Here is a 14,556-nt window from a genome sequence, read left to right as displayed (position 1 = left end):
TGCTGCCATTTGCCTCATCCTAGTTGGGGCCCAGACATCCTGGAGCAGAGATGAGTTTTGTGTGCTGTATCCTGTCCAAATTCCTGACCTGTAGACCAGGGGAGATGATAACAAAATGACTTTGTTTTAGCTAAAATTCAGGGTAGCCTGGTATGCAGCTGCTACAGTACTAGTTTATATCCTTGCAAAATGATTCCATCTCTGTTTTGTCTTCTGGCAAATTCTCTTATAGTTAAATGCTCAGCTATACATTTTAAGGGGATTGCTGTTATATTTTACTCAAAACTTTGAGATTTTAAAATTCCATTTTATTATGGGAGGGCTTTCAGACTATATTGTCAGAAATGGAAATCAAATCTTTCATTTTACAGATGAGAAAATTGAGGCTTTGAGATGTTAGGTTATTTGCCATGGTCACAAATCAAGTTTCTACAAATTTATTGTTTAAAAAGAGTCTTCCAACCCCAAAGGGAATACTAAGTTATCATTCTTTCCACAAAAAATTTTTAAACACCTACTATGAACTTAGAACTGCTCTAGGCACTGAGAAAAGAGCTGTGAACAGGATCAAGTCTCTACAAACAAGTAAGCAAGTGAATTAAAAAGCATCTTTTCAGGGAGTGGTGAGAGGCCAGAGTGGGGAAGGGGGGTGTATTTTGGAGAAGGTGGTCAGAAAAGGCCCCTCCTGCAGAGGCGACACGTGAGCAGAGACCCACACGGAAAGAGGGAGAGGGGAGTGTGTTCCAGCAGAGAAAACAAGCTGGTCATATTCTGGGAACAATGAGGAGGATGCTCCGAGTGAGGGAGGGGAGAGCAATATAAAGTGAAGTCAGGGCAGGGGCAGGGGCCAGGCCTTGCTCGATCTTTTTTTTTTTAATTAAATCTTTATTGTTCAGATTATTACATTTGAATGATAGCTTTGCTGGATAAAGTAATCTTGGTTGTAGGTTCTTGGTATTCATCACTTTGAATATTTCTTGCCACTCCCTTCTGGCCTGCAAAGTTTCTGTTGAGAAATCAGCTGACAGTCGTATGGGTACTCCCTTGTAGGTAACTGAGTTTCTTTCTCTTGTTGTTTTTAAGATTCTCTCTTTATCTTTTGCTCTTGGCATTTTAATTATGATGTGTCTTGGTGTGGTCCCCTTTGGATTCCTTTTGTTTGGGGTTCTCCGCGCTTCTTGGACCTGTAAGTCCATTTCTTTCACCAGGTGAGGGAAGTTTTCTGTCATTATTTCTTCAAATAGGTTTTCAATATCTTGCTCTCTCTCATCTTCTGGCACCCCTATAATTCTGATGTTGGTACGCTTGAAGCTGTCCCAGAGGCTCCTTACACTATCCTCGCATTTTTGGATTCTTTTTTCATTTTGCTTTTCCGTTTGGGTGTTTTTTGCTTCCTCGCATTTCAAATCATTGACTTGATTCTTGCGCTCCTCTGTTCTGCTGTCGGGAGTCTGTATAATATTCTTTATTTCAGTCAGTGTATGCTTAATTTCTAGTTGGTTCCCCAATATAATATCGAGGGTCTCATTAGTTTTCTTGTAGATCTCATTAAGTTTATCGGCGGCTTCTAAGCAGTTCTTGAGAGACCTTAAAAGTGTGGTTCTGAACTCTATATCTTCCATTGACAATTTTGTCCTGTTTCTTTGTCTCCGCATTTTGTTATGCTTCCTTGATGCACCCCCTAGTGGTCTTTGTTCGTGGTCTTATAGTTAAATCTTGATTGTTGTAGCTAATTCCAGGGAGGGTTTGACCTCCAGGCCAAGTGGCTATGAGAATCAGCTGTGTCAGCAGTGAGAGAACTTCTGTCCTCTAGGGAGGTGCTAATCTGGCGTTTGCCTGAGGCTATCCGGCAAATGCCTCCGTGCAGGGCTTGGGCGGGGCGGGTCGCACAGGATCAACAGGGTGGGCCTGAGAGAGCAGTTATGGCGGCTCTCAGTCCTGTCCCCAGGGGCTCTGCCTCTCTGAGTCCCAGCACCCGCTGCAAAGCTCGGAGAGAAAGCTGCACTCGCTCTGACCGAAGCCAGGCAGTCCCGCTTCTCCCGTTTGAGTCTGGGTCTCTAAAGACTCGCCTGTATCTGGAGCTCAGAGTCTGCGACTCCCTCCCGATTGAAAACGCCAACCGCGCCCTCCGCACCTCAGAATTTGACTTCAGCACTGCGCCTCCTGAGTGTCCGTATGCGTTTCTCTTTCCTCCTAGTTGTAGGACTTCCACTCAGCCAGCGTTCCAGTGGTTCTGGGTGATGTCCGTTCCATCTTTTAGTTTCACTTTTGAAGTAGTTGTTCAAAGCAGCAAACTCCGGCGTTAACCTATGCCGCCATCTTGGTTCTCCCCCGCCTTGCTCGATCTTGTTGAGGATGGTAAGGAGTTTGAATTTTACTCTTAGTGTGACTCAGTCTCTGGACAGCTTTTATATAGCAGGTGAAAGACATGATTTATTTTACATTGTAAAAAAACCACTGGAGGCACAGGAGTAGGCCAATTAGGAGGGTTCTGAAATGGTGCAGAGAGCAATCATTTGGGGGTGGAACAGGGTGGTGGTAGTGGAGGTGGGAGTCGACTGGATAAGGAGGATTTTGAGGTGGAGCTTGGTTGGACTCACGGGTAAGGCTGAATTCCACAGCTTACAGGGCCTGGCCTGAAGAGGGCCAGAGCCGGCTGAATACTGAGACTTCCTCAGATGGACACATGGGGACCACTGGTTCTCAGCCTCACGCTCTCAGGAGTAAAAGTCCTTTCACGTTTCTGTAAATCCACTGGGCGTCCCAGCACCAGCTGACTGTTTCACAGTGTCTCTCAGTTCAATATGCTCTCTGACAGGTTTTACCTCGACAGTCACAACCCCAAAATTTTACACAGATCACAATTAGGCAGCCCATCTGTGAAAGGCTCTTGGTTGGACAATGGGTTGGGGGAGTCCAATTACGCCGTTCATAACTCATAAAACATGAGGGTTGGGATCTCTCAGAACAGAGAGGCCCTACAGCTCATAATGGGAACCTTAAGCAAGTCTATGTCTTTTCATTTCACTGGGGCGATGTGGGACCTGACTCAGCACTTCTCAAGCTTCGTAGGGATTTGTAGGTCACAAGTGGGACCTGGGGCTCTGCATTCCTGGCTGGCTGCTGGTGATGCCGGTGTTGCTGGAATGCAGGCTGCAATTTGAGCTGCAAGGTCCTGACTCCTTTGTGACCCCATGTGTACTGAGGGGGCACCTGCTACACCTGAAGAACTGCGAGGAGACGAAGGAACAGATGCGGTCCTTACGGGGAGGCACAATGCACCAACTACCACTCAGAGGGCACAATGCACAAACTACCACTCAGAAGGTACAACGCACCAACTACCACTCAGAAGGTACAACGCACAAACTACCACTCAGAAGGTACAATGCACAAACTACCACTCAGAAGGTACAATGCACAAACTACCACTCAGAAGGTACAACGCACCAACTACCACTCAGAAGGCACAATGCACCAACTACCACTCAGAAGGTACAACGTACAAACTACCACTCAGAAGGCACAATGCACCAACTACCACTCAGAAGGTACAACGCACCAACTACCACTCAGAAGGCACAATGCACAAACGACCACTCAGAAGGTACAATGCACCAACTACCACTCAGAAGGTACAACGCACCAACTACCACTCAGAAGGTACAATGCACAAACTACCACTCAGAAGGTACAATGCACAAACTACCACTCAGAAGGTACAATGCACCAACTACCACTCAGAAGGTACAACGCACCAACTACCACTCAGAAGGTACAATGCACCAACTACCACTCAGAAGGTACAACGCACCAACTACCACTCAGAAGGTACAATGCACAAACTACCACTCAGAAGGCACAATGCACCAACTACCACTCAGAAGGTACAACGTACAAACTACCACTCAGAAGGCACAACGCACCAACTACCACTCAGAAGGTACAACGCACCAACTACCACTCAGAAGGCACAATGCACAAACGACCACTCAGAAGGTACAATGCACCAACTACCACTCAGAAGGTACAACGCACCAACTACCACTCAGAAGGTACAATGCACAAACTACCACTCAGAAGGTACAATGCACAAACTACCACTCAGAAGGTACAATGCACCAACTACCACTCAGAAGGTACAACGCACCAACTACCACTCAGAAGGTACAATGCACAAACTACCACTCAGAAGGTACAACGCACAAACTACCACTCAGAAGGTACAATGCACAAACTACCACTCAGAAGGCAAAATGCACAAACTACCACTCAGAAGGTACAATGCACAAACTACCACTCAGAAGGCACAATGCACCAACTACCACTCAGAAGGTACAACGCACAAACTACCACTCAGAAGGTACAACGCACAAACTACCACTCAGAAGGTACAACGCACAAACTACCACTCAGAAGGTACAATGCACCAACTACCACTCAGAAGGTACAACGCACCAACTACCACTCAGAAGGTACAATGCACAAACTACCACTCAGAAGGTACAATGCACAAACTACCACTCAGAAGGTACAACGCACCAACTACCACTCAGAAGGCAAAATGCACCAACTACCACTCAGAAGGTACAATGCACAAACTACCACTCAGAAGGTACAATGCACAAACTACCAGAGGTGGTACAGAGGTGGATATGTGGCCCAGACTGAGTCACTAGATCTTTTTTGATTTGAAGCTGGGAGAGGATAGCTTTGCCTACAGAGCCCAGAACTGGGAAGATGTGAAGGTGGGGTTGCTGGTGGCTAAATGCCCTGGTACAACGCACAAACTACCACTCAGAAGGTACAATGCACAATCATATGGCTTGGCCATATGATTTTCTTTGGCCAATGAAATGTGAGAAATGACATGTGTCACTCCTAGTTAGAGTACTTAAGAGACAGTGCATGATTCCCATTTTTCTTTCTCTGCCCCAGTGAATCCTGCTGCCTTGTGGGTCAATGATAGCACCCTACGACAGAGGAGATGCAGTCATCCTGGGACTTTAAGGATTACAATGAGCAGAGTGCCTCTGTCGAACCACGGTGAGCAGGCAGGTAAAGCAAGGAAAAAACCTTTGGCCCAGCTGGTGTGGCTCAGTGGTTGAGTGTTGACCCATGAACCAGGAGGTCATGGTTCGATTCCTGGTTAGGGAACAGGCCCAGATTGCAGGCTTGATCCCCAGTGCAGGGGGCATGCAGGAGGCAGTCAATCAATGATTCTCTCTCATCATTGATGTTTCTATCTCTTCTCCCTCCCTCTTCCTCTCTGAAATCAATAAAAATATATTTAACAACAACAAAAAAGAAATAAACCTTTGCTGTCTTCAGTCACTGGGATTTGGGAGTTGTTACTGCAGCATAACCCAGTATATCCTCACCATTATAATACATATTTAATAACATAAGCACTACTCAAGGCTTTCCTTCTAGAATATGGAATAGTTCAAGGCATCAAAGAAGTGGCAGGAAATGGGGCCTAAGTAGCTTGAATCAAGACTTGTGCCAGCTTTCTTCTCCCTCTGCCCATCTCTCATCTGTTTATCTCTGCTTTGTCAGACTCATCCCTTTTGTCTACAGGCCTTCTCCATGTACCAGGGCATTTAGCCACCAGCAACCCCACCTTCACATCTTCCCAGTTCTGGGCTCTGTAGGCAAAGCTATCCTCTCCCAGCTTCAAATCAAAAAAGATCTAGTGACTCAGTCTGGGCCACATATCCACCTCTGGACCAACCTCTGTGCCCAGAGAAATGTGTAGCCAGGCCTGGGTCATGTGCCCACTCCTTTGGCTGAGTGGCAGGAGGCAGGATGGGGTATGTTACCAGAAGGAAATGGGAAACTCGTTTTGAAGCCCAAAGTACCATGGGAGGACCCAGACAAGGAGGTAGAAAGGATGTGAATGCATTACTACACAAGACAAAGCCAAGGAAGACTTTGAGCTGTGATTGGTGAAAGGCAAAGGGAAAAGGGAAAACGTGGTATGTGCGGGATTGTCCCAAAAGAGGCAGATGAGAGGCCCTAGGCTGGACAGCTCCCTGTGCTGGCATCAAGGAGGCACCTTTGGCTTAGAGCTGCCAGGTGAGGAACAAGGCCTGGTGGGAGTGAAAGTCAGGAGGAAGTGTTAACTCAGGTAAAGGAAGCTGCTCTCTGTTTACCAATTTAGGGGAGTGCAGAGAACTCTGTCAGAGACACAGACCTTCTCTGACTGGGAGCAGGCTAAGTCTGGGAGAGCAAATACTGAACCAACATGTGTACCCCCATGACCACCCTCCCTACACAAATCACTCAAGGGACTCATTCCCGAGAGAGCCCAACCCAGCTTCCTGTGTCTGAGGCAGCCTCCTCCCAATCATGAGAGATGAAACTACTTGCCATCCCTGGTCTAGGTAGACACTCCATGCTTGAAGGCCTATTATACCAGATTACTTGTCAAGATTCCTTCACAGACCCTCATTGTGTGCCAGGTATTTGGTCCTTTATCTGTATTTCTTTTTTCTCTATAACCCCAGGAAAGCCCCTGGGTATGACTGAAAAACCAAAAGGGAAAACAATGTGCTTCTGTGTGAAGACAGATGAGATGTGGAAGTTCAGGACAAGCTATCTGTATATACAGAAGCCTAATACTAAGTGTCTGACGGTTCGACTATTTGACCAGTCGCTATGACGTGCACTGGCCATGAGGGGACAGACGCTCCAACCGGTAGGTTAGCTTGCTGTTAGGGTCCAGCCGATTGGGACTGGGCAAGAGGGGCCGGACACGCCCTGGAGCCCTCCCATGGTCCCTTTCCAGCCTCGATCGTGCACCAGTGGGGTCCCTTGGCCTGGCCTGCGCCCTCTCACAATCCGGGACCCCTTGGGGGGATATCAGACTGCCGGTTTCGACCAGATCCCCGCAGGCCAGGCCAAGGGACCCCACTGGTGCACGAATCCATGCATCGGGCCTCTAGTATGTATATAACTACCCATCTTCCATTCTATCAGGGCCTTCCCATGCCCAGAAATGAAAGGAAAACATCCCCAAAGACCCATTATAAATGCCCTTAGCTCTTGTTGGTTCTCAGAAAAATTCCCACAGACACCAAGAATCCTGGTAACTGGATGGGCATGTGTGTGGCTCATCCTTGGTGCCTCCATATACAGTGACTACTACATGGCCAAGTCTTCCCTTGCCCCAGCCCCTGGAACCCCCTAGGACAGTGGTCGGCAAACTGTGGCTCGTGAGCCACATGCGGCTCTTTGGCCCCTTGAGTGTGGCTCTTCCACAAAATACCACATGCGGGCGCGCACGTACAGTGCGATTGAAACTTCGTGGCCCATGCGCAGAAGTCGGTATTTTGTGGAAGAGCCACACTCAAAGGGTCAAAGAGCCGCATGTGGCTCGCGAGCTGCAGTTTGCCGAGCCGCAGTTTGCCGACCACTGCCCTAGGAAAACACACAAATACAACACAAAGTGACCGACTCACTAGGTGGCTCCCGAGGGCCTGACACCTTTCTCTCATTCTTCCCAAGTGCTCTTCCTCCCACCACATAATAAACACCCCGAAGAAAATGGTTCCCACTTCAGCAGGAGGGGGAGGACTGAGCCAGTAATAACCAGGTGAGACCCTCACTCGTCAGCTAACCTTCAAATAAGACACAGCTGGAAGAAGTACGTAACAGCTACTTCTCAATAGGCAGGTGGGATTCCTAAACAAAGGACAAGGCAGCAGAACAGCAGCGAAACCTAAGCTGGTATTTTTCACTTCCTTGAGGATACCCCTGCTTATAAATAAACATGGTGCACTGGGCCAGCTGGGGAGGAGGGGGAAGGGGCCCGCAGGAGCACTGCTCTTAAAGCTAATGTCTTAAGAAGACCTCCAAGGTGGTGCTGGCCAACACTTGTCTTACAGATGGGGAACTGGGCCCTGGGGCAGTTTGGCCTTAGGTCTCTGACGTTGAGTCAGACCAGCGCTAGGGATAGAACCCAAAATGCTTCCAGCCCAGCATCTTTCCTCTCACAATTCAATTTAAATATTTACCCAGCTCCTGCCCTGCGTCACAACACAGTGCCAGGAAATAACTCCTCAACCAGCCTGAACCCTCCATTAACAGGATCATTTTTCTGCACTCCACTTTTTAAAAACAGGCCCCAAAGGAAAGGCAAGCTGATGTTTAAGAATTGATGGTCTTTCTCTTCTTTCCCACTTGTTTTGTAACAGTTGGGGAACATCTTGGGAGGATGACCCACATTCCTTCCAACCCGCCCCACTTGGTGCATCGCTGACCCACGGACCTCATATTCCAATCACAGTCCCAGCACTTGGCCAAATTTTCAGCCACAAACTAAGATTCTATTTTAAATATCACACTGTACTTTCCTAAAAAATAACATTTAAAAAAATATGTCAATGTAGAAATAAGTTTTTTTCTGCACACCTATCCGTTATTTAGAAAACTGGTTGAAGTAGGACTCTCTTTTTCCCCATGGAGCAACCTGGAGTTTTTGTCCACTAACCCCAGCAATGGTGGGATGCTCTGGCTCTAACATTCTGGCCATCAGTCAAAATTCTGTCTGGAGACAATGAGGCAACTCCGGCTCTTTAGAATAAATGCTTTAAAACAGAGCATTCTCCTAAGAAGGCACAGGGCAACCTCTGTGTGGCCTCTCCAGTGCACATGAACATGCTACTCTCCCCAGTTGAAATTCATTCCTGCCTAGGTCTTGAGTTGTTTGTAAAGATAACAAAATATTGCCCTGGCTGGCTTGCTCAGTGGTTAGAGTGTCAGCCAGGGATTGAATGGTCGAGGGTTCAATTCCCGGTCAAGAGCACATATCATGGTTGCAGGAACTGGGGCACACACGGGAGGCAGCCAGTCGATGTGCCTCTCTCATGTAGATGTTTTCTCTCTCTCCCCCTCCTCCCTCTCTCCTACTCTCTCTAATGGAAAAATTAATCCAGGGATATTTCCATTGACTTCCATCTCCTGGGGATGATGCCGGCAGACTCATCTGCTTAGCCCAGGACCTCTGATTTCCTTCAACACAACCACCCTTTGTAGAGTGCACTCAGGTGCTAGGTACTTCAAAAAAGAGCCTTGTAAGGGGGCAACAGGTTGGAGAGGGAAATGAGCCACAATCACTGACCTAAAAACACTCACGGCCAATGGTGACACAGACATCCACAGCACCAGCTGGCGGTCCCTGGTGCCACCAGCTCGTCTTGAGGCCTCTGGTAGAAGGAAGACTCCTCTCCATCCTCAGAACATAGTACCAGGTCTTCCTGAAAGGTTCTTTGATGTGACAGAGGCTTATAAAACCATGAAAAAATTGCTTACAGAAAATGCGGCTTGTGAACAAAAATTACAGGACTCCATACCAGAGGTTGTGGGAGGGTGAAAGAGATCGATTTTTAAAGCCACTGTCAAGCCGGGCAGAAGCAGAGAGGGTACTGGACCAAAACTCCAGAGCCTGTTTCTTTACCAGCTCACCTCGTGTCCTTGGGCAAGGCAAACGCTCTCTGCAGTTTTACAGATGAGAGGGGAGGACAGGAGCAATGGGTTTTATTAGTAAAACCCATACATTCTGCATGTTCTATTTTATCTAAAACCCCAATATATAAAACAAAAGGGGAGTTGCTTGTGCTGACTCAGGGCTGGGAGCCCAAAGCTGGGTGGCCCTCAGGGAAGCCAGTTTGAAAACCACAGGAATAGATTAAGTCAGAGAGCCTCTTCCAGACGTCTTTTTTTTTTTTAATTTTTAAAATTTTATTTCAGAGAGGAAGGGAGAGAGAGAGAGAGAGAGAGAATCAATGATGAGAATCATTGATCAGCTGCCTCCTGCACACCCCCCACTGGAGATCGAGCCCCAACCTGGGCACGTGCCCTTCACCAGAATCGAACCTGGTACCTTTCAGTCCACAAGCTAATGCTCTATCCACTGAGCCAAACCAGCCAGAGCCCCTTCCAGAATTCTTACATCCTCTTAGGTACCAGGCAGGGCAGAAAGAAGAAATCATCATTTATTTACTGCTCTTCATGGTGCCTGGCCATTTATATATATATTATGTCATTGAAATCTTTGCACAGAAACATCAGGTGGACTAGCCTGTGAACTAGGATCTCTTGTAAATTGCGATTTGTTGGCAAGAAGCAGGACTGGGATTTGAACCAAGGGTTTTGTGATTCCTAATGCAGTATTCCTACTCCTTGCTAAGAGGTATGGGGAAATTTAGGCTAAGTCCATGATTTCCTTCAATTATGAATATAATGTACATCTCTATATATAAAAAGCCAGCTACCATAATGCTGTAATGACTGGAATGACTGGTCGCTATGACACCCACTGTGGCCAGGGAACCTCCCAATTGGGGATGGGGCTGCTGGCCCACCTCCCACAGCCCCTCCCCGCAGCCAGCCCGCCTCTGATCAGATTCTCCCACCCAGATCAAGGGCAGGCCTGGTGGGCCAAACAACATCCCCCGCCACCCCTGCCCTTCTCCCCCCGCACCCCCACCCCAATGGGGGGAGGGGCTGGCCGGCCAACCTCCAGCAGCCCCTCCCCTCACCCGGCCACACCCAAGATCGGCCCCTCCACTCTGATCAGGGGCAGGGTTGGCTGGCCAACCACCCATGGCCCCTCCCCCAGGATGCTGGACCCCAATCAGCCCCCCAACCCCAATTGGGGGCAGGGCCCACCGGCCAATCACCCTCGGCCCTCCCTACGGCTGGCCCTGCCCTGATCAGGCTGATCAGGGCGGGCAGCTGGCCAACCTCCCACTATCTCCTCCTCCCGACAGGCCCAGCCCACCCCAATTGGGGCCAGGCTGGCCGGACCCCACCCTAGCACAAATTTGTGCACTGGGCCTCTAGTATATACATAGAGGAAAAGATCTTGAAGATTATACCTCTTAAAATGATCATTAGCTATCTCTGAGTTATTTTCTAATTTTCCTATAATGAACAGGTATTATTTACAAGAAACAGCTACTGCTTATGAAAGTGGTTTTTGTTGTTGTTAATGCTCATAGAAGCTATTTTTTCCATTGATCTTTAGAGAGAGTGGAAGGGAGGGAGCAACAGAGAGAGAGAAACATCGATGTGAGAGACACATCAATCAGTTGTTTCCTATCGAACCTACAACCCAGGTACGTGCCCTTGACAGAGAATCAAACCCAAAACCCTTCTATTCATGGGCCAGAGCTCTAACCACTGAGATTACTGGCCAGGGCTAAAGTGGTTTTACTAATTCCCCACTGACACACTCCATGTTGGGTTTTCTATGGAGAACTAGGGACTGAGGGGACAGGTGATATCTCTGACCTTCTGGAGCCAACAGTGGGAATAACAATCCGAATCCCACAAACTCTCACTTGAGAGGGTCCCAGGCTGACTTGAGGGGCAGTTCTCACAGTCATTTAAGGTCTCTGAAGCTCTACCTCTGGGAAGTGTGGTATTTTTAGAAAGTAAAAGCAAGTCCCCGATACCCCTCCCAAATAGACCTTCCTCTCCACCCCTTCAATTGCCTTGTGTAGTTGGGGGTACGTAAATGAAATAAGAAACAGTCACATGGACGACCCCAGACCAGAAGCCCACACTCCCCACCCAATAGTATCTACAGAGTGAGCCCAGCCAGGCTGGCTGACACTCTCTGGCCCCACCTGCAGCTGCCCAGAAGCCACTGGCAAGGATGAAGATCACAGCACTCCTTTAGGAGAGAAATTACCACCCTGGAGGCCAGGCAGGCTTTGGTCAGGCGTGAGGTGGGGCAGGGCGTGCCAGCTTCTTCCCTGTATTATTCATGCCAGTCCTGCCCGCAGAAAGCTCTTAAATATTTAACATGCCACCTCGAGGTACAGCACAAACCCCCAGCAGTAGCAACAGCTGTGGAGGGGCCTGCAGGGAAGGAGAGACCTGGGGGCCGAGGCACACTCTCTGGCTTTGGTAGGAAAGCCCAGAATGGTGGCCAGGAGACAATGCTGACAAAGACTTCGGAAGGCTGCCCCGACTGCTTCTTTGAAAACCAGTGAGGAACTGCAGGAAATGGGAGATGTTTCCAAACGCAGGGAGCCATGGTGCCTGATCCAGGGAGTCCAGACAAAGGAAAGCCGGAGGGACACCTCCCAGCCTGCCCCCCCCCAACCCCCACCCCACCCCACCCCACCGCCACCCATGTCAGCCCTGGTTCTATCGAGCGGGCGTCAACATCTGTCCCGACTCAGGCGAGGATGGTGAGGGAAAGAGAAGACTGGGACAGCCATGTCTGTCTCCAAAGGGGACTAAACCCACGAGGGAAGGAGCTCTTCAAATGTCTCCTCAGCTCCGGGGCTGGACAGAGAAAAACGACCCCCACGCCCACACCCAGCGACTTCACACAGGCCTCACCCCAGAGGACTCTGCTCTGAGGGCCCGGGAGGTGTCATCGCGGCGGCCCAGGTGGCTGTCACTTGGGCATTCCCCGTACATTCCTGGAGATGTCCGCCCCACCTCTCTCGATGCCCCCGCCGGAGGGATCGGGCACGGAGGACTCGCCTCGGCCGCTGTCAATCGGGGAAACCTAAAAAGGAGTGTTTTCCACCCCACGGGGAGCCCCGCCTCCATCTCTCCACCCTTCCCCGCGCGGACCCCTGCAGGCAGCGCCCCAGGCTCCTCTGGGCTCTGCCTGTCATGCTCGTTTGACAAAAGCCTGGCGGCCCGCGGGGCGCGGCGACGGGCGACCCCGGCCAGCACGTCTCCCAAAGGAGAGCCGCGTGTCCCCGCGGCGCGCCCGTTCCGGGGCCTCCGCAAACCCCACCGGCCCGGGGAACAAAGCGTCAGGGCGCCCCGGAGCTCGCGGCCCCGCCCGGCGGTCCCCGGAGCTGGCCGGCCGGCAGGGCAGCAGCCGCGTCCTGCGCCCGCCCGGCCGCCCGCCGGCGACCTCGGCCGCTACTGTACCTGCTAAAATTAGCGGCCGCCGCGTATTAATAGCCGCAGCGCCCGGCGGACGCAGCCGAGGGCCGCGCGCGGAGCCGGGGGGGAAGGAAGGGGCGCGGGGAAGAAGGCCACTTACACCACCAGCCTGGAGATGATCCATGACACCATGGCGGGCGGCGGGCGGGCGGCGCGGCCCGGGCGGGCGGCGGCGGGCGCGGGGCGGCGGGGCGGCGGGGCGGCTGCGGCGCTCCAGGCACGTCCGTTCGCGCACGGCCGCCGCCGCCAGACTGAGCGCGCTCGCCCGCTGCCCTGCGCCCGCGCGTCGGCGCAGCCGCGGCACGTTGCGGCGGCCCCAGCCCCTGGGGCTCGGGGGGCCCGCGGCGATTGGGCGGCGAGCGGGTCGGGCACCAGCTTGACCCGCCCCGCCCGTTCGCCCCGGCCCGCCGCCGGTTTCGGGCGGTTCCTCCGTGCGCCCTGGGCACCCGCCGCGGGAGTGGAACCCGGAGGTGGCCCCGCTGGCTGGGCCAGGAGCTGGCTGGCGCCCCACCCTCCGTGCTCTGGTGGGGAAACGGAGGCGGGGACCTGGCTGGACCTTGGGAATCCGTCTAGCTGCTCCGGTCGGGATTCTGGAATCCCTTCCTCGGATGCAGGAGGGGCTCACACGCACCCCTCCCATCTGCCCCACATCTGGGCACATATCTCCCCGAATGAAAACGTCTGAGCCCCTACCTGACCCAGTCTCTGCCTGCAGACTCACTGCCACCACCATTCCCCCAACATCCCAGAGCTCTCTTTACTTCAAACGTTTTGAACATACATAGGTGCTGTTTCCTCGTCCCTGCTCATGCTATACAGACACCTCTGCTTTTCCAAGGCTCGGCTGAAAGGTGACTTCCTGGGGGAGGCCTTTCACAGGGGGCTGCCCAGCATTTGGTGTGGAATTGCTTAGAGGTACAACCTGGCCAGGAGGAAGCCAGAGCTGCTATTGCACAGCACCACTGTCCTGCTGAGCCATTTTGGAGCCTTAGGCAAAAGGGGAAATGTGCATCCTGTACATACTCTTTTTTGGGGGGAGGGGGGGGGACAGGGGTTAAAAATACAGATTACGTTTGTTTATCTTGATTACTGCGTTTTATGGCACTCCCTTAAATTTTGCCCCTGGGGCAAGTGCCCCTCTCTCCTCACCCTAGCCCTGGCCCTTATCATGTAGGTCCTTGCACATTGTTCCCTTCTGCTTGGAAAACCTTTGTCCCCTGCTCCTCCGCTCTGCTGCTGCCTTCCTCACCTCCTGCTCTGGTGCTGCCTAAGAGCGCAGCTCTCCTTTGCTGATGCTCAAGTGATGTATAATTCAGTGTCAGATAGGAGAGGCACAGGGGAGAGCTGGCAGAGGCAAGGAAACCTCAAGCTTTGGCTAAAGGGGGCTGGAAATGTGCCACAATAAGGGGACATCTTCTATGACAAGGGTCTCCAAAGAACCCATAAAATACCTGTCGCGCGCGCGTGTGTGTGTGTGTGTGTGTGTGTGTGGTTTTGTGGGTTTTTGTTAATTCTCACACGAGGATATTTTCCCATTGCTTTCTAGAGAGAGTGAAAGGGAGGGAGGGAGGAAGGGGGAGAGAGAAAAAGAGAAAGAGATGCAAAAGAGACTCCTAAACTGGTTGCCTCCCC

At 51.1% G+C, this 14,556-nt stretch overlaps 1 protein-coding gene across 3 annotated transcripts in view; it reads right to left on the bottom strand.

Moving 5' to 3' along the window:
* REEP1 (receptor accessory protein 1) overlaps positions 1-13,056 on the bottom strand; it is a gene marked incomplete at its 5' end in the record, with an annotated part of 91,209 nt that extends 78,153 nt beyond the window's left edge. For all 3 annotated transcript variants that reach the window (XM_081101023.1, XM_081101024.1, XM_081101025.1), the window contains one exon: positions 13,025-13,056. In XM_081101023.1, the coding sequence (XP_080957149.1) occupies positions 13,025-13,056 (32 nt within the window). The remainder of the gene's footprint in view (positions 1-13,024) is intronic.
* Between the last annotated feature and the right edge of the window lie 1,500 nt (positions 13,057-14,556).

Source organism: Myotis nattereri, assembly GCF_964212035.1.
Source record: "Myotis nattereri genome assembly, chromosome: 10".
Lineage (NCBI taxonomy): Eukaryota > Metazoa > Chordata > Mammalia > Chiroptera > Vespertilionidae > Myotis > Myotis nattereri.
This window is presented reverse-complemented; position numbering and strand designations above follow the sequence as displayed.